General features: G+C 43.8%; 1 protein-coding gene across 1 annotated transcript in view; it reads right to left on the bottom strand.

Annotated features, from left to right (window-relative positions):
- Nucleotides 1-19,540, bottom strand: part of ELOVL2 (ELOVL fatty acid elongase 2) — a 36,515-nt gene that overhangs the window by 2,372 nt on the left and 14,603 nt on the right. The window contains exons 3-6 of the mRNA XM_048508515.1: nucleotides 10,128-10,205; nucleotides 6,036-6,207; nucleotides 4,948-5,072; nucleotides 2,722-2,856 (exon numbers count right to left, since the gene is read on the bottom strand). Coding sequence (XP_048364472.1) covers nucleotides 2,722-2,856; nucleotides 4,948-5,072; nucleotides 6,036-6,207; nucleotides 10,128-10,205 — 510 coding nt within the window. The remainder of the gene's footprint in view (nucleotides 1-2,721; nucleotides 2,857-4,947; nucleotides 5,073-6,035; nucleotides 6,208-10,127; nucleotides 10,206-19,540) is intronic.

Below are 19,540 nucleotides of genomic sequence, written 5' to 3'. Positions count from 1 at the left end.
TAAAGGGACCCTCACAGGAGAACAGAGAACTTGAACTTGATTTCTACTTTATGGCTTCACACACTGAGTAGATAACTAGGGTTCTGGTCTCCCGGGAAACGGGATGTTTCCATTGTCCTGTGGGAGAAGGAGACCAGGTGGCTTTATCTCTACCTGTCGCTGACCTTGGGGCGCTTTGGTTCCATAATAACTCTTCCTCACATTCTTTGGGAAAATGGGAGGGGGACCAATTCTGAATAAAGGAGTTCGCAAAAGCCAGGTTTGCCAGAACTGGCTTCAGCAAGATGGGTGCTTTATTGCCTGCCAACAAATGCTGCTAATCAACAATACAGAGTCCGTTTATTGATTCAAGGTCTGAGACCTAAAACCCACCCTGCCAGATGGACGAATCTTTCATCTCTTTTCAGTAGCTGACAACCTAACTATGGATCACAAGACAGTGAAGTGCAACGTTCCAAATGTGGCTTCTGTTTTTTGCCCGCCTGGTCTCAAAGCTCCCCAAATCGATGTCACTATTCAGATAATTAAGGCTCATTCATGAAAACCAGCAATGTGGCAATTTGGCCTCAAAATATAAAATGTCACTTTTTTTTCCACCAGTAAGCCGCGTTTTGAAGTCCGGCATTGTCGGGATAGCACTGTGTGCTTCAAAAAAAAAAATCACAGTCATCTATTTTACTGAATTGTTAACAATGTGACTTGCAAGTTAATTATGCAGGAGGAGCTGTGTTGATTCACTGGCGCATGTTGTGGGCTGACTTTAAATCCTCTGCAAGGATCCATTCAGCTAATGATGCCTGCCCCAACCACCGTTATTCTTGCAGCATGTATTTAATATATATGGTATTTTATGTTGGTAACACACGGCCTGTGGCTTTCAGGTCACAGGTTGGGTTCCAGGCTGGCTCTAGTTTTGAAGGGGAAATTATAAGACTTCCTAATACGAGATTGCTCGTGGAAGCACAACATGTGTATTGGATTGACTAGATTTGTCCCATCAAGAAAAACTGCAGGAAGCTGCTTCTCTGCATCCATACACTGTGACCACAGGCATAGGAGGGGGGGAAATGGCGCCCAGGACAAAACCTATTCTGAGCACCTGTGCCCCCTCCGGTGCCCCATTTAACTAGCTGGGCTGCCACCGGGCACTCTTCAGTCCCATCCCACCAGGCTGCTCCTTCAGCCTGCAGAGCTTCTGCCCGCTAAAGGAGGGGCGGGGCTGAGGGGCGCCCGGCAGTGGAGCAACCTGGCAGGCAGAGGTGGGGGGTGATTCTCCACCCCATGTGACCAGCTGGTGTGTGCCCGGAGACATGTTACCCCACATGTCCCTGTGAGCGCTCCGCCTCTGACTGTGACTCTCATCTGTGACTTGCCCCTTGTCTAGTTTGATGCAGAGGAAAATTCAGTGTTCCCATTTGAGGCCAACAATTTGAAGCTAGCTTTGGATTTTAGCTCTGAGACTTTAATTTTAGCTTCCATTTCCCATGCATACGCTATACTTCAACTGTTTTTACTGTATTCGGTTTGCTGGATTCCATTTTATTTTTACCTTATTAAAATCTTGTGGAATTTGATTTTGCTGTCATGTTTTCTTATCATGGGGGTCGAAGGCAAGTGAGAAGCTTGCGAAAAAGACTCTTTACATGGCAGAATTGGACACCCCCACTGGAAACATTATCACACTGCATTGAATGTTGCAGGGTTGATGAGGAGGTGTTTCCCGCTCACTCTCTCGGTGAGATCTGGCACGAGTCATGATTTTGAAATTTAATAGGATTCCATTGTCATGTTCAGGGAAAGTTTGACAAAACCAGCTGTGAGCTTGGGTGGCTGTTTCCCAACGGTTTGTTAATCCGTGTCTGTCGGTCTTCCTCTAGTAACAGAGGGTTTGCTGTTGTGGGTTTCCCAGGCTGTGTGGCTGTGATCAAGTAGCTTTTGCTCATAACGTTTTGCCTGCAGATGCCAGCCACAGGGCAAAACATGAGGAGCAAAGACTACCAGACCACAACCACGCAGCCTGGAAAACCCAAAACATTGGAATACACTGCTGATTTAATATCACACCATCTTTATATTAAGAACAAAGATTTAACTGGGCCTAATTCCCAAGAAGCCGAATGGGAGAATTGGGATAAATATACAAAATAGATATAATTTATGAATCTTAGAAATGCCACTAGAAGGTTTACTCACTATTTACCTTTCCTTTGCTTGATTATGTATATGTTTAACAACAAACAATTGAAGTGAGTATTCTGTTTGCCAATTTCACTGATTAGTATACAGTTCTGTATTAGATGGGGGGGAAGGTCCCCACTATGGAAACGATTTCTATCTTATCGTACCTGCTTAATTCTACTCTCTTTCTATTAGTTTTTTAGTATTGCTTTTTTCTTCTTTCCTATCCTAATGTATTAACTTTTGATAGTAATTTTTGTTGCTAATAATACTACTGATTAACCAGTATAATTTGTAATCTGTAATTTCACCATCAAACTTTGTATTACTCTTGCACAAAATTATGAATACATAAATTTTTAAAAAAGAAAAGAAAACCCAAAACAGCCAGTTTATCCCGGCTGTGAAATCCTTCGACAATACCGTTAAAGGGCTTCATTCATTAATTTCACAAGGCCCCCTACAAGTGTATATCCCCCTTATGACAAATAGTGACACATCGGTATCTTCACAACATAGGTATCTTCACCTTTCGCAGCTTACCTTAACATAAAAGTTAATGAACAGAATGACCAGCGTTGTCATGTACGAGGACTGGAAGACCAGACAACCAAAGGGAAAGCCACATGGTTTCACAACGGCACTGAGCGTGTGTGTAATTGTGAGCACAAACTGAATCTGTGGGGGGGGGGGGAGAGACACACATCATTAGAACAATCTGGCCTTGGTGAGGGCCCAAATCCCCTCCTGCTCCTTTCCCAAACACATCTGCAAATTCTGCATTACCGCTATGTGACTTCGAAGCTCTCTCACCCCCACCCACCTCACAGGGTGTTGTGGGGGGGGGAGGGGGGGAGAGAAAGAAGACAGTAAGCCAAATTCCTCTTCTACAAAACTAGAATTAAGCACCTAAAAGGTCAAGAAATTGCTTAAGAGACCACTAAATATCAAAAACATGTATGTATTTTTTACAAATTGAAATCATCTACATTTGTAAAGGCCCCATAATAGCCTACCCTGTTTCCCTGAAAATAAGACAGTTTCTTATATTAATTTTTGCTCCCAAAAATGCGCTATGTCTTATTTTCAGGAGATATCTTATTTTTCCGCTCCACAGCTGCATGCTCTGGTCGACGGGCATGCTTCCAAATAAAAACTTTGCTATGTCTTACTTTCGGGGAATGCTTTATATTTAGCACTTCAGCAAAACCTCTACTATGTCTTATTTTCAGGGAAGCAGGGTACCTCATATACACAATATCACAATAACAATGCACAGGAAGGTTCAAAGGGATACTTTTTTGACCATTAAAAATAGGTGCATTTCAGCCAATTGGCCTTTCTCAGTGGTCAAAAGCAATACAGTCATGCAGTGTTTAGCTACCAGACTTCCACCCTTTTATGCATTATAATTGTGATAGTGTATGTACGAAGTAGGCTATTATGGGCCTTTTACAAGAGTAGATGATTTTAATTTGTAATAAATACATATCTGTTTTTGCTGTTTAGCAGTTTTATATTGAGTGGCCCCTTCAACAATTTCCTGACTTTGAAGTATTGGAACAGGCCCTGAGGAAATTTCTACTTCGGCCACTTGACAGCCTTGCCAAATTTACCGGTTTGTTGTGAGGATAAAGTGGGATACCATCCTATTTGACTGATTATGGCTGGTAGCTCAGGTTACTTTTAAAACAGCAAATTCTGCACAGGACTGCAGTGAAAATAACTTTAAATGTGAATGTATTTACTTCATTTTAAACAATGGCATTCTCCCCAGTGGGAAAGTGCATTGCCCTGTTTTCTGTTTTAGCCTCACGACAACCCTGAAGGTCAAGCAGAGAGTAAAATTGGCCCCAGGTTATCCAGCAGATGATCCATGGCAGAGAGGAGTTCGAACCTGGTTCTCCCAGGTCCTGTATTCTAACCACTACGTCAGGCTGGTTCTCCCAATAATAGTGCATGATTATAAAGGGGATTGTAAATGATGGACTATGGAGGAGGAGAATAAAATGAGGTGCCAGCAAGATGAACAGAGCTTCACTGAACAAGCTACATAATGATCTCAGCCAAACTGGAATTCGCCTGTCACTTAATGTGACAGTCCCACTTACTATATGACATAATTCTAGATAGGACGCTATTATCTTCCTCCTAGACCAGTTGTGGTGAACCTTTGGCAGTCCAGATGTTATGGACTACAATTCCCATAAGCCCCTGGCCATGCTCGCAGGGGCTGATGGGAATTGTAGTCCATAACATCTGGAGTGCCAGAGGTTCGCCACCACGGTCCTAGACCCTTATGACTTATGGTGATCCCACAGCTGACTTATGGTGATCCCACAGGGTTTTCAAGGCAAGAGACATTCACTGGTGGTTTACCACAGCCTGCCTCCATGTGGGCTGACAGAGCTCTGAGAGAACTGTGACTGGCCCAAAGTCACCCAGCGGTCTTCAAGTGGAGGAGTGGGGAATCAAACCAGTTTCCCCAGATTAGAGTCTGCCACTCAGCCACAACACCACACTGGTTCTCAAACTCATTGTATAACATCTTTAAAAGTTTGATGCAGTGATGCTGTACGAGACTGAATCAGTTTTTTCTCCCTCTGAGGTTTTGCCCTATCCTTAAGAACATACGAACATAAGAACAAGCCAACTGGATCAGACCAGATCCTTCTTTCAAGTTGGCTGGTAAGGCAGTTTGGCCTACCGCTGAGGAATTTTATGTTTCAAAATGAAAATCAACAAAAGTAAATGAGAATGTAAGCTTACCAGTTGTGCTTGTGTGAGGTATTTCTTCCACCACAAATACTTGTGCATGGATGGAATCACAGACAAACCATAGTAGGAATACATGAGGACATGAATAAAACTGTTCAAGGTGGGTCCAAAGAAACCTGTAAGAATCAAATTAAATTTATCAACACAGCACAGTTCCTATAAAAGAGACCGTTTCTAACAACCACACTGAAGCCTGTGGACAATCTGAGAAATTAAATTTTTTTTGCAGAGCCTCTCTTTTTTGGAGTCAAGGCTGTCTCAGACAACGAACTGTCCTCTTCCTCCCCCACAGCCTATGAAGGCCCACTTTCACCTCAGTCAAGAGGAATTTTGCCAGAACAAATCTGAAACGTATTCCACTCATTCTTGCAGATAAGGATGGTACCCCTGTGCTATTTATTATGCATCTGTGGAAGTGGGGCTTTGATAGAGCTATTCATCTCTTCATCAGTCCCGCAAGTGAAAAGACAGATAATACACAACCAATTGTGCTCAACAGGTAGTTTCTTCCTCCTTTGCAAGTCAGAAGGAGAAAAGACTTAATGCTGTCAGCAGTCCATTTTTTTATTTGCTACTCCTTGATCCACTGAAAAAGCAGATCTTATAAGCTGCTGCCGCTCGAAGCTTTACTACAGCAACGGGCAGTAATAAATCCCATTCTCTGTCTGGGGCTCTTTGTATTCAAATACTTAAAGGAGAGAAAGCCGGGCCTCTGTGCAACGCCAGCCAGCAAAGATTAGAATTTCAACTGAAATACCCACAGGGGTATCTATTCCGTGCATTTTTATCCATCACAAATTCTGCTGAAAGGAGGAATATCTGAGAGGGTCACTGTCACTTTATAAAATCTGATAACACCACAAAACGGCAACTGAATAGCAGCTGCTGTTCATTTTAGAGTGTGCCTCAGCAACCACAAAGATTAACTCCAGTTACTGCCAAATCTGGGATAAATGAAAATACCCAGCGTATGTTTGTTTGTTTATCCATTGGAGCTTTGAACGGTCTATTTATCTTTCATAAATGTATATATCTTGATCACATATTTAGGCATTTTAAAAAAAGGATAAAATGCTCACTTTGACCACAAGGTATCCAGTTCATGACACACCACCAGATGTTAAACATGGTGGCGTGATGATAAACATGAAGGAAAGTAATTTGACTGTTTTTCTTCCGTAACACAAAGAAAATGGTGTCAGCAAATTCAATGACTTTGGAAAAGTAATACCACCACAACACCTTGGCCACCTGCAGGGACAAGACAAAGAAATTAATAGGTGTTCTTGAGGGAACAGTCTCTGCCGTTCTTCAAGAACAGTTCAGCCAGGTGAAACATTCATTTAAAAATATTACTATCAATCAAAATAAACGAGGGAGTCCATAAATGTTTCTGCTGGCTCAGCATGACTTTCTTCACTCCCTCCCCCAATGCATCTCCAAAGGTCCACTGAAATGCTGTTCTTGTGACACTAAAGACTCCCAAGAACAGAACCAAGGGTATCTGGAGTTGCAGTACTAGGAGAGGCAAGAAGAACCAAAAAACTCTATTGTATCTAAGCCAAGGTTTCCCCCAAGTAATGTACAGTCTAATCTGTGCAGGTCTGTGCAGAAATAATGCCACTATATTGCACAGATCTTACTCCCAAGTAAGTATGCCAAGACGAGAAGAGGAGTTTGGATTTTTACCCCCTGCCCTTCTCTTCTGTAAGGAGACTCAAACTCCTTTACCTTCCTCTCAGCCCCACAACAGATACCTTGTGAGATAGGCAGGACTAAGAGAGTTCTGAATGAACTGTGATTGGCGCAAGGTCGCTAAGCAGGCATCATGTGTAGAGGTGGGAAAACAAATCCAGTTCACCAGAGTTCTTTGCTCAGATGGAGGAGTGTTCTCCAGATTAGAGTCCACCTCTTAACCACTACACCGCACTGGCTCTCAACCTTAATTTGCAGTTGCTCTCTGATGATGAACAAATGCATCTGCGACATCTTCAAATGATCAAATCAGTTATGAAGTTAAGAAAGCCAATAGGGGGACTGAGGATATCCAGCTTTTTGTAGGGAGTACCACATATATCCAGAGGTGGAGCTACCAGGGGACAGGAGGTGCGTATTGCACCGAGCGTGCACCTAGGGGTGGAAAATCGCCCTTGCTCCCCCCGCGGCACCCCCCACATACACTTACCTTAGTGCAGGGGTAGGGAACCTGTGGCTCTCCAGATGTTCAGGAACTACAATTCCCATCAGCCCCTACCAGCATGGCCAATTGGCCATGCTGGTAGGGAACTGATGAGAATAGGCCCTGAGCTTTATCTGAGGGACTTCAGTCTGAAGTGTGCAGGCTGGAGAAGTGGCCTGTTCCCTTCAGGCTGAAAACGGCCTGGTGGGAACTACACTTCCCAGAAAACCTTGGGGCTTGCAAGGTCTCCTGGGAAGTGTAGTTCCTACCAGGCCATTTTCAGCCTGAAGGGAACAGGCTGCTTCTCCAGCCTGCGCTGTTTCACTAAGGTGAGTGTATGTGTGTGGGGAGGGGGATGGGGGCGGCAGGGACCCGCGGGGTGTATGTGGAAAACACAGAGTGTGTACCGGGTGCAGTATGGCCCAGCTGCGCCTCTGCATGTATTTGTCCAGTGAGTTATCTGTCCAGTGGGCAGAAACCCATGCATGGAGTTCTTGGCTGTCAGGAAACAAGTGTATTTCCTTGAGGCTAGGTGACCTGGAAAAGCTGGGGGGAGACAGAGGTATATGGATGAGAGAGGTGTGTGCCAGGGGCTGTCTAGAACAGGCCAACTCCTGTGCTGAGAGCTCTTCTGCTGTCATGGAGTTTCAGGGTCTTGAGGCTGGAGGGCATCAGGCTGATGAGGAGGAGATACATGATCCCTTGCATGAGATCCCTTCCTTGCAAGATGGACCAATATCCTCTTGTACTGAGGATACTTCTCTGAGATTGGGGGGAGGTGGGGTTTTGGTGATGAATGATTTCCTTATTAGGAATATAGAGAACAGGGTCTATGACAGACATTTTGACTGGCAGGTGAAGCTGAGGACATTACAAGCTGTTTAGATAGGTCTCTAGATAGTGCTGAGGAGGGGTCATGGCGCACGCTGGCACCAATGTAAGGACATCGGGAAATGTAGTCATGTGGTCCTGGAGAAAAAATCTAGGCAGAAATTTAACAGCTGGGACCTCACAGGTTTTTGGAATTGTTGCTGATTCCCAAAGTAGGGTCAGTTAAGACAGGCACTGATTAGGGGCAAGAAACATGTGGGTGAGAAAGCGGTGCCAGGAAGAAGGGTTTAGATCAAGGGTCTGCAACCTGTGGCTCTCCAGATGTTTGTGGACTACAATTCCCATCAGCCCCTGCCACCATGGCCAATTGGCTTAGATTTATTAGGCACTGTGGAATTTTCTGAAACAGGCTGAATCAGGACAAAGAGATCGGCTCCACTTGAACCAAAAAAGAACTACGCTCCTGGTGGTAAATACCGTGTTTCCCTGAAAATAAGACAGTGTCTTATATTAATTTTTGCTCCCAAAGATGAGCTATGTCTTATTTTCAGGGGATGTCTTATTTTTCTGTGTTCTGTTCGTCAGGCATGCTTCCAAACAAAAACGTTGCTACGTCTTACTTTCAGGGGATGCCTTATATTTCGCACTTCAGCAAAACCTCTACTACGTCTTATTTTCAGGGGATGCCTTATATTCGGGGAAACAGGGTATCAAAAAAGCAGAGCAGCTTCTGAACTAAAATGTTACTCAACAAGTGATTAAAATGTGGCATTCACTGCCAGAGGATGTAGTGATGGCCACACACACATGTGTGTGTAAAGTGCCATCAAGTTGCAGCTGAGTTACGCCACCCAATTGGGTTTCAAAGGCAAGAGACTACAGAGATGGTTTGCCATTGTCTGTCTCTGCATAATGACCCTGGTGGTCTCCCATACAAGCACCGGGGCTGACCCTGCTTAGCTTCTGAGATCTGATAAGGTCAGATTAGCCTAGTACATCCAGGTCAGGGTGCCACAGACAGCTTTAAAAAGGGAATAGAAATCCATGGAAGACAGGTCTATCCACATAGAGGCCCTTTCCATACAGCAGCGGAAACGAACCTCCACCGGCATAAATTATGCCAGTGGAGGCTCAGGGACTGTTTGCACCGTAGCGTGCAAGCAGCCCCAACTGCCTCCCCAGCCGGAGAGAGCCACCTCTCCTTCGGTCCCCTCCACTCACCTCTTCTTCCAGCGTCGCTCTGGAGGGCTGGAGGGACACGCCCACACTACCCTCCAACCTCCAGAGGTCAGAATGGCCATGCTGGAAGGGGCTGATGGGAATTGTAGTCCATAACATCTGGAGTGCCAAAGGTTCGCCACCACTGCTCTAGAGTGACGCTGGAAGAAGAGGGGAGTAGAGGCGACGGGAAAAGCAGCGGTGTCCCGCTGGTGTGGTTTGCACCGAGCCAGTGGGAAGCCGCTGCTTTTCAACAACAGTTTAAAGCAGCGGCTTCATGCCGCTCCAGGGCGTCCAGGACGGCCCTCCGTGCGAACGGTGTTTTTGCCATCCCTGGGGCGCTCTATTCCACCCGTGCAGAAAGAGCCCAGAGACAGTCATCTGTTGCATACAAGAGCCAGGGGGCAACCGCAGGGGAAGGCCTCAGCCTCTGTGTTCTGTTTGGCCCTGGAGACAGGATGCAGGATTAGATGGACAAGATTAGTCTGATTCAGCAGGATTCTTATTATGTTCTTGTTTTGTTTTCAGACATTGTTGTGACAGTTTTACAATGATAACTGAATGCTGCATTTTAAGTCTTAACTTTTATTTTGTTTTATTGTTTGCTTGTTAGTGTTGTACACCCCCCTGAGCCCTCCGGGGGAGGGCGGTATAAAAATGCAATAATAAATGAATGAATGAATGAATGAATGAATGAATGAATGAATGAATGAATGAATGAATGAATGAATGAATGAATGAATGAAAAGCCCTACAGAGCATCTCAAGACACAAACTCTAGCAAATGGGAAAGTACGTGAAAACAGAAACAAAGCAAATCCAATAGACACATTTTAAGGAGAAATGTACGATAATTAAAAGTAGGGTAAATACAGCGATGGGAGACAAATGGGAAGGGGGACTCTCCCCTCCTGGAGAGCGTGAGGGGTTCCTTGTGCCTTACCCGGACGTCAGATTCTCCCGCACTTGTAAGGTTCTGGCACTGCAAGTTATAGCCTCCTTCCCAAGTGGCAAGAATTAGCTGGAGAAAAACAGACATCGCTTTGAATAGGCATTCTCACTGTGATGATTACTTGTTCACGAGATCACTTATTTTCTAGATCACTTTTCATAATATACCAAAGCAGCTTACAACGGCAGAAAATTTTAAGACTGTTTTGAATAAAGAATCTAGATGGCAGCACTGTTAAATCGTTATCAATCAACATCACACCCAAAACAGCAGCTGCAGTAGCAGAAAGGTTGCAGAGTTGACACGGTAGGCTTGGTTTCCAAAGGTCTGGTGGAATATACATTTTTTGCCAGCCTGGACTGACAGCAGAAAAAATAGCCGGTCACCCACGAAGGGGCTTTCTTGAGCTCAGAGATGGCTCATGAGGAGACATCTGTCCGTCTGACTTCTGCCCGTGAGTGAAAACTTTTTGTTAGTTTGTTTCCTTTGGCATACCCTCCCTCCCCCCCCCAAAACATTATTGGCTTATGAGTAATTTTAAGATGGATGCATTTTATTCAGAATCCTGTTGTACAGGCCTTTTTCAACATTTATGTGTGTGTACACACACACACATATATATTGGTCAATGAGTATAATACTTAATAATGACTTGAAAAAAAACATTATTGGCTCTCCTCCATGGCTTCCGTTGTTGTTTGTTTACACGTTTTAATTGAATTATTTGATAATTTTGAGTGTGATTTTTAATTGTTCAAGCATTTTAATGTTTGTGCATGAGTCATATCGGTGAACCGTAATGGGTGGAAAGGGGGCACAAAAATGTTTTAAATAAATAAAGAAGAAGAAGAGTTTGGATTTATATCCCCCCTTTCTCTTCTGTAAGGAGACTCAAAGGGGCTTGCAATCTCCTTGCCCTTCCCCCCTCACAACAAACACCCTGTGAAGTGGGTGGGGCTGAGAGATCTCCGAAGAACTGTGACTAGCCCAAGGTCACCCAGCTGGCGTGTGTGGGAGTGCACAGGCTAATCTGAATTCCCCAGATAAGCCTCCACAGCTCCAGCGGCACAGCGGGGAATCAAACCCGGTTCTCCAGATTAGAGTGTATCTGTTCTTAACCACTACACCACGCTGGCTTTCAAGACCTTCTGCTCATAAAATCCCTGAAAGAGTTCATACCTGGGTCCAAACTTTGTCGACTGGAGGTTCGTATCGGAGCTGTTCATATGGAAGTGTGCATTAATCTTCTCTAGATTTTGATATGTGCAGCTGAGATGCACAGTAAAAACAAGCTCTGGAAAAATTACTCAGAGAACTTTTCCCATTTTATGCTAATCAGAACAGCAATCCTTTGTCCACATTGGCTACTGATGTTGAAAAGATCAGACATCTTCATACCAACCGGGTGGCAAAGCAGAGGACTCCTGTACATGTTCCTGGAGCGCCCAGCTAACCCTTTCCCATGGCCTTCCCCCATATTGCTTCATTAATGTCTGAAACTCTTGAATCATCCAGGTGGAGCAACTGCATGGGACTTTTCAACCTGGACCCAAGTGGCTGACTCTATCTACCAGCTTCCAAACGTCATCACGGGAAAAGATACAACAGATCATTAGTCAGGTGCATGTAAGAATGTGTGCATATAAGAATGAAATGGCTGCTCGTTTCCCCACACTTCTGCTAATGGATAGGCTGTTCTTTCAGAATGCTCTGCTTTGCCACAAGCCACAAATCTTGCTCAAACTTTAAAAACCCAACAGTCTAAGAGGATTTGTTCCCCAGTGAAATACATGCAGAGTTGAACCTGCATCTCTTTAAAATGTTGTTAAATGCTTCTGTTTTAAGTATAAACGAATACAAACGAAACAGTTGACTTGTTGGGGAGGTATACCGCAACCACAAGAAATAAGATGCCCGCTATCACAAGTATTAGAAAAGGAATTTCACGAAACAGCAACAAATGAACCAATCACGTAACATGAATCTCAGAAATTATCATCCGCTAGTTTACTAACAAAACAAACAGAGCACCATGCCATTGAACATGATGAACTGGTAACAAATAAATGTGTGTGAAATTTTAACCAATGGTCACTTCAGCTCCAGCTCGATGATAATAAGAACATTTCAGACTATTCCTGAAAGGGATTTTATGAATTTGTTTTTAGTGGTCCTGAATGTAAAAACCCTTGCATGTGGCAATGGTCTGAATACAAAGGCCACCAAGGTTGGGAAAATAATAGAGGTACCAAATTCTCCAGGTCTGGATTGTTCTGCCAACCAGGGAAGCCTGATCATTTCACCCTCCGGAGAGCAAAGGAGCAGCTGGCGAGACCCCTATTGGTGTTAGCCAACCTCTGAGATTTACAGAAGCCTCTCTAGGAATCCATAATTGCTCACTCTTACCCATAAGTAATTTTATTTACAGTCAGCGACCAGTAGTACAAGATCAGGGTACATCAGTTTCAAGGTACTGTTACCATAGTATATATATAGACAAAAGAGTACTAGAAGCACTATTCAAACGTTGCATAATCTATCATCTATAATAAGAGTACTAAAAGCACTATACGAAATATTACACAGTCTATGGTATTTACAAGAAGGAATATTTGCGACACTATTATAATTATTATTGTACTTATACACAGTCGGTGTCTGTTCACTCTTACCCTTTTCAACCTGTGTGTATGTTCAAAATGTGAGTGTCTGAAGTCCTAATAAGGCTTTCTCTGCAGACTGGTACATCCGTTTGTGTGGTGGTGGTGGTGCCTGTGTGTACCTGTTTTGCCAGGCTGAGATGGAGCAATGAAGTCTGTGCAGATATTTCCCTCCTACCCCCAATGTGTCTGTCTGTCTCTGCTTAGAAACCAACTGCCTCCAACATCACGGCACTGCTGCTCAAGAATCTTCACTGCTTTTTGGTGGTTTCTGCACAGCACATGAATAACGTGTGTAACACATTATTCATGAACCCGGTTTTCCCGTTTGCCTTTGCACTGGAGATTTTACCCCTCCAGGAAGAAACTGTAAGCATGCTGGGTTGCTATGGCTCCTTTGCTTCCTCTAAAAAGAGCGCTAGTTTGTTTGTGCTAGTGATGTTTGCAGAACCCTATGCTGGGGATCATTAGAAAAGGAATTGAGAATAAAACTGCAAAGATTGTCATGCCCTTATATAAAGCAGTGGTGCGACCACACTTGGAGTACTGTGTTCAATTCTGGTCGCCACATCTCAAAAAGGATATTGAAGAGATAGAAAAAGTGCAGAGAAGGGCAACGAGGATGATTGAGGGACTGGAGCACCTTCCTTATGAGGAGAGGCTGCAGCGTTTGGGACTCTTTAGTTTGGAGAGGAGACGGCTGAGGGGGGACATGATTGAAGTTTATAAAATTATGCATGGGCTAGAAAATGTTGACAGAGAGAAATTTTTCTCTCTTTCTCACAATACTAGAACCAGGGGGCATTCATTGAAAATACAGGGGGGAAGAATTAGGACTAATAAAAGGAAACACTTCTTCACACAACGTGTGATTGGTGTTTGGAATATGCTGCCACAGGAGGTGGTGACGGCCACTAACCTGGATAGCTTTAAAAGGGGCTTGGACAGATTTATAGAGGAGAAGTCGATCTATGGCTACCAATCTTGATCCTCTTTGATCTGAGATTGCAAATGCCTTAACAGACCAGGTGCTCAGGAGCAACAGCCGCAGAAGGCCCTTGCTTTCACATCCTGCATGTGAGCTCCCAAAGGCACCTGGTGGGCCACTGCGAGTAGCAGAGAGCTGGACTAGATGGACTCTGGTCTGATCCAGCTGGCTTGTTCTTATATTCTTATGTTCTAACTCGGGTTGAGGGAAATATAATGGGCAGCCTGAACCTGTTTTGGGGGACAGCTCTGTGCAAAGTTCTGCCCCAAAACAGGATAAATGGCTTCCTCAGCCTGTTATATTTAGGCTGTGCGGAAACCACCAATGGATAATATTTAAGATGTGGGTCAATGTGTGAAACCCATCTCTCATGACAGAAACCACCTTCTTCCTTGTGTGCCTTTTGACTATACCATCCATTTACCAAGTCCATAGAACACACTCGTGCCTTATTGGTGGCTGTACAAAGATCTTGGGACTTTCCTCCTGAAAGTTCTGTGAAGCAGGATTTGGAAGTATGTTATACCATTGGAGATTTAGAGGGGTAGCCAGTTCCTCGGCCCTCATGATCAAGCACAATCTTTGCTATCTCTCACCACCTTCAAAGTTGCCGTTTTGAAAGCAAATTATATACTTCAGATGGTACGAGCACATCCAGTATAATCGAGCACAGGGGTTTTTTTTCCTGCTGCCACGGCTGTAATTGATATTCCCTGTTAGCAATTCCTCACTCTGGCTCTTTGCCTGCACAGCTTTTCTCTTGTTCTCTCCTTGGAATCACAAGACAAATTTCCTCATTGGAGAGGATTCTGCTTTAACAAGGAAAGGTAGGTTAGGGGAAGGCTGTTTAAAAAAGTATTTCAGGAACTTTCATTTAATAAAACAAAGCAGTGACAACTAGCAATGCTGCTTTTCTTTCTGCATCAATGCTCTGTCATTTTGTAGACCTTTATTTTTTTTTAAAGAAAAGAGACAGAAGTTAAACAAGGCTTAGAAGAGGGTGACTTTGATTAGGGCTGCACTGTGAATTCTTTAAGGATGCGAACTCTGTGGCAAAGGAGGCATTTTTAATCTCCCTGTCTCTTCAATCTACCTTCAGATCATCTCATGAGGAAAGTTGAATTAGAAGAGTTTGGATTTATATCCCCCCCTTTCTCTCCTGCAGGAGACTCAAAGGGGCTTACAATCTCCTTACCCTTCCCCCCTCACAACAAACACCCTGTGAGGTAGGTGGGGCTGAGAGAGCTCCAAGAAGCTGTGACTAGCACAAGGTCACCCAGCTGGCGTGTGTGGGAGTGCACAGGCTAATCTGAATTCCCCAGATAAGCCTCCACAGCTCAGGCGGCAGAGCGGGGAATCAAACCCGGTTCCTCCAGATTAGATACACGAGCTCTTAAGATTGAGATGAAGGTGGAGTGCAAATTGTGGGAAGGAACATTAACCATTTGAGATATGCTGACTATTCTACATGGCTGGCAGAAAATAGTGAAAACTTGAAACAAGTAGAAGAGGAAGTGCCAACATAGGACTGTAGGTGAACATCAAGAGGACTACTCGAGAATTACTCAGCTTTAGGATGGCCAATGAGGAAACTGACATTGTTGAGGACTTTCTATTCCCTGGCTCTATCATCAACCCAAAGGGAGACTGTAACCAAGAAATCAGAAGGCGATTGAGACAAGGAAGGACAGCTATTAAGGAGCTAGAGAAGATTCTTAAGTGCAAGGATGTGTCGCTGGCAACCAAAATCAAGTTAATTCATGCCACACTATTCCCCATTACTATGGAAGGATATGAAAATTGGACAATGAAGAAAGCTGACATGAAGAAAGTAGATTCCTTTGAAATGTGGTGTTGGAAGAGAGTGTAACAGATACCGTGGACCTCCAAAAAACAAACAAACCCAAATCAACAGGTTCTAGATCAAATCAAGCCTGAACTGTGCCTAGAAGCTAAAATGACTAAACTGAGGCTTTCATACTTTGGTCACATAATGAGAAGACCCGAGTCATGGGGAAATACAATAATGCTAGGAAAAGTTGAAGGAAAGAAGACCCAATATGAGATTGATTGACTCTATAAAGGAAGCCAGGGCCCTTAGTCTGCAAGACTTGAGCAAGACCATTATTGACAGAACATTTTGGAGAACACTGACTCATAGGGTCGCTTTGAGTCTGAAGTTACTTGATGGCACTTAACATATACACACTCAGTGAATACTGGTAAGGGGAAAATATTATTGATTTAGTGTCTCAAAAAGTCCTGCAGCTTCTGCAGTTAAAAGTGAAAGGGCTACTTTTCTAAAGGACAAAAAACAACACACAAACTGTCGAAGGCTTTCATGGCCGGATTCAACTGGTTCTGGTGGGTTTTCCGGGCTGTGTGGCCGTGGTCTGGTGGATCTTATTCTTAACGTTTCGCCTGCATCTGTGGCTGGCATCTTCAGAGGTGTATCACAGAGGGAAGTCTGTTACAAGTGTGATACACCTCAGTGATACACCTCTGAAGATGCCAGCCACAGATGCAGGTGAAATGTTAGGAATAAGATCCACCAGACCACGGCCACACAGCCCGGAAAACCCACCAGAACCAACATACAAACTCATCTTGCAGCTTAGAAGATGAGTGATTAATGGCAACCAAAAACAAGCCTTCAAGAAGCTGCAGCGGTGGAATAAGCATCTGCCCATTTCATTGGAGGCTACACATCTTGGGTGAAATGGGGTACCGGCCTGATCCATCTTTTTGCAATGAAGATGCTATTTGACTGATCTAAGAAGTTAGTGAAATGACTCATTATATGATACTGTCTCGTAAATGTCAAATGCCAGCTGGCAAAGTCCAGAGTATCTGTTGTTCCCAAATGAACCAAAGGGAAGAGCCAACTGGGCAGTTTTGCAGACTGGCAAGAAACTGAAGGAGCACAGATTTCTTATTCACTAGCACAGTCTTCATATCATTTGACTGGTTCACAGGGTGACAAAGAGGTCAGGAAATCAGTCAAAGAAAGCATGGGAGAGCTTCTGCCTTAAAAAATACAGCTAGGAAGCCCTACGAAAAGGAAATATTGGACTTGTCTCTACTGAACACTCCCTCAACCTACTTGTTACATGTTCCCTTCATACATAGATCTAGGTTTTGTGGTTGTAAAGGCCACATATCTGACATCTAAAATCTTCCACAGAAATATTCCTACAGAATCATAGAGTTGGAAGGAGTCACACTGACACCTTTCCTGGTGGCTCTAGAAAGTGGGTGAGGCCAAATGGGACTCAGATTGGCCACTGGAGATCTGTTTGGTTGTGCAGATTAAAATAAGAATGTTTTGGCAACAGCTGAAACCATAGAGTTGGTTTTATTCTCTCACTATTTTTCCTAGTATATATTTTTTAAAAATTACCCCTCTTCTCCCTGGCACCTGGGCTTCTTGTAGGTGTATGGCTCCCTCCTGTGGCAGCCATTTTGTGGTAAGCTCTGCCTGTCATAGCAGCCATTTTATAGCTATGCCCACTACCCTGGTCTAAGTAGTCACTAACAATATCAATGGTGCAGGAACAGCTGGCATGTGAGAAGTTTGGTGTCGAGCAGACCAGCTGATCATTGATATCCACACATCCTGACCACGCACAAGGTAAGTTTGACTATTGAACATGTTCAATATGAAATTCACAGCATCCCCAGGACCCAATATAGATGCTGTGTCAAACCATAATGTAATTAAAGCTAGTGTGATTAATGTAATTATCCAAATGAGGGCCATTCCACCAAGGCTTAGGTAGGGAAAATTAGACAAGATGAATTAGGGGTCTGTAACCTGTGGCTCTCCAGATGTTCATGGACTACAAATCCCATCAGACCCTGCCAGCATGGCCAATTGGAAAGTGGGAAAACTAACATCTGTTGTAGTAAGCCAGGACTTAAATAACTGTCTGCAATCTAAATCCTGGTTTTATACATTGGCCATAGTTAAAATAAGCCATAGCCTTGCGTGACTTCTGAACGAGGCATCTGGTTTTATATTTCCCTACTTCCTCTTTTCACATGGGTTTCCGTGAGACTTTAACCGAGTCCCTGATGGAACTTTAGAGCTGCCAAGTGTCTGGAGCACAGAGAGGTGCAAACCAAGTATGAAATATCAGCTCAGGCCTTGGATGTTGAAATAGTCTATTCAGGACTACAACCCTGTATGAAGACACTATACTCTTCGCTGCACCTGTAGTGCTGCTAATTCTGGGCTGGGGAAAACCTAGAGGTTTGGAGCCTGGGCAGATGCACTAGAAGGTCTTATTTTATTATACTTTGCCACCGAAGTTGACAATGGACAACTCTTAAGGACTTATATAACAATCAAAACTATTAAAACTTTGCTATGCTTTTTCCTTTCGAGGGAGCTGCTTTATATACTTAAAAGAAAATAAAACAGAGGCCAGGCAGACGTTTCCTAAATGAAATAAATAAAATGACAACATAATATTTAGGGCATAGATCAGATTACGGCCTGGATATTAGGTTATTACAGAAGTCTGATCAACAGCAAAACATCTTGACATTTAATTTTATGGGAAGGAAGCTTTTCCATTCAAATGGCCCAACAAAGACACATCTTACTGCAATGCAAGTAAATGACCTCTGCTCTACAATCAAGTAAAAATAGACTTTGCTCATAATGACAGCTTTGTTACAAGAATCCAACTCTTGACCACTGGAGTATGTGAAACAGAATATAAGATGGAAGACAGAAAACATGAGAGAAGTCAGCTATGAATGTTGACTTGGTCAGGGCCAAACCAGGCCAAGCTGTCATGCTGATGCCCAGCCACAGTCCTTAGTGCACAGGTGTCAAACTTGTGGCCCTCCAGATGTTATGGACTACAATTCCCATCATCCCATGCCAGCATGATGCTCGCAGGGGATGATGGGAACTGTAGTCCTTAACATCTGGAGGGCCGTGAGTTTGACACCTATGCCTTAGCGGATCTGAAGCAGATCTGTTTGGGTCACAAGGAGCCTCTTGAACAAGACTTAGGATATGGACGAAATTTAAAATCATAAAGATATTTCAAGAGCATTGATTTCTCAGGAAGCATATACTCCACAAAACGAGCCTGCACTGGGGTGCCTCGTCAAAACACTGAGTTTTTGTTGATAACAAGCTTCAAGTTGTTTACGAACTATAAACCATCAGGTGTAAGACTTTTACAAACTCACTTTGCATGCAGTGTTGCTCTTGTGACTTTGTTCTGGTTGGTTGGCTGTAATTCTGGCTATTTTCATAAATGTTACAAACAAATATATAAACACTAATTATCTTAGCCATTATTGTAAACTTGTTCATTTGGGTTTAAGTCTCCAGCTGCTGGCTGGAGATCTCCCAGTGTTACAACTGTGTTCCGGGTTACAGAGATTAGTTCCCCTGGAGAAAAACAGCTGCTTTGGAAGGTAATCTTTATGGCACTAGACCAGTGGTGGTGAACCTTTGGCACTCCAGCATGCTGGCAGGGGCTGATGGGAATTGTAGTCTGTAACATCTGGAGTGCCAAAGGTTCGCCACCATGGCACTAGACCCTGCTGAGGTGGCCCCACTCCCCTCCCCTCCCCTCCCCACCTCTCTCCAGGTTCCACCCCCGAAATATCCAAGTATTCCTCAGCTCAGAGTTGGCAACCTAGAAGCTGAAATGCAAGAACAAACATTGGAGTAACCATAGCTATTTGATGGAGGCATCTGATTCTTCATGAAGTCACAACTTACTAATTAT

The sequence above is a fragment of the Sphaerodactylus townsendi genome, linkage group LG09 (genome assembly GCF_021028975.2).
Source record: "Sphaerodactylus townsendi isolate TG3544 linkage group LG09, MPM_Stown_v2.3, whole genome shotgun sequence".
NCBI lineage: Eukaryota > Metazoa > Chordata > Lepidosauria > Squamata > Sphaerodactylidae > Sphaerodactylus > Sphaerodactylus townsendi.
Note: the sequence above shows the minus strand (reverse complement) of the source record. Positions and strands in the feature narration are given on the sequence as shown.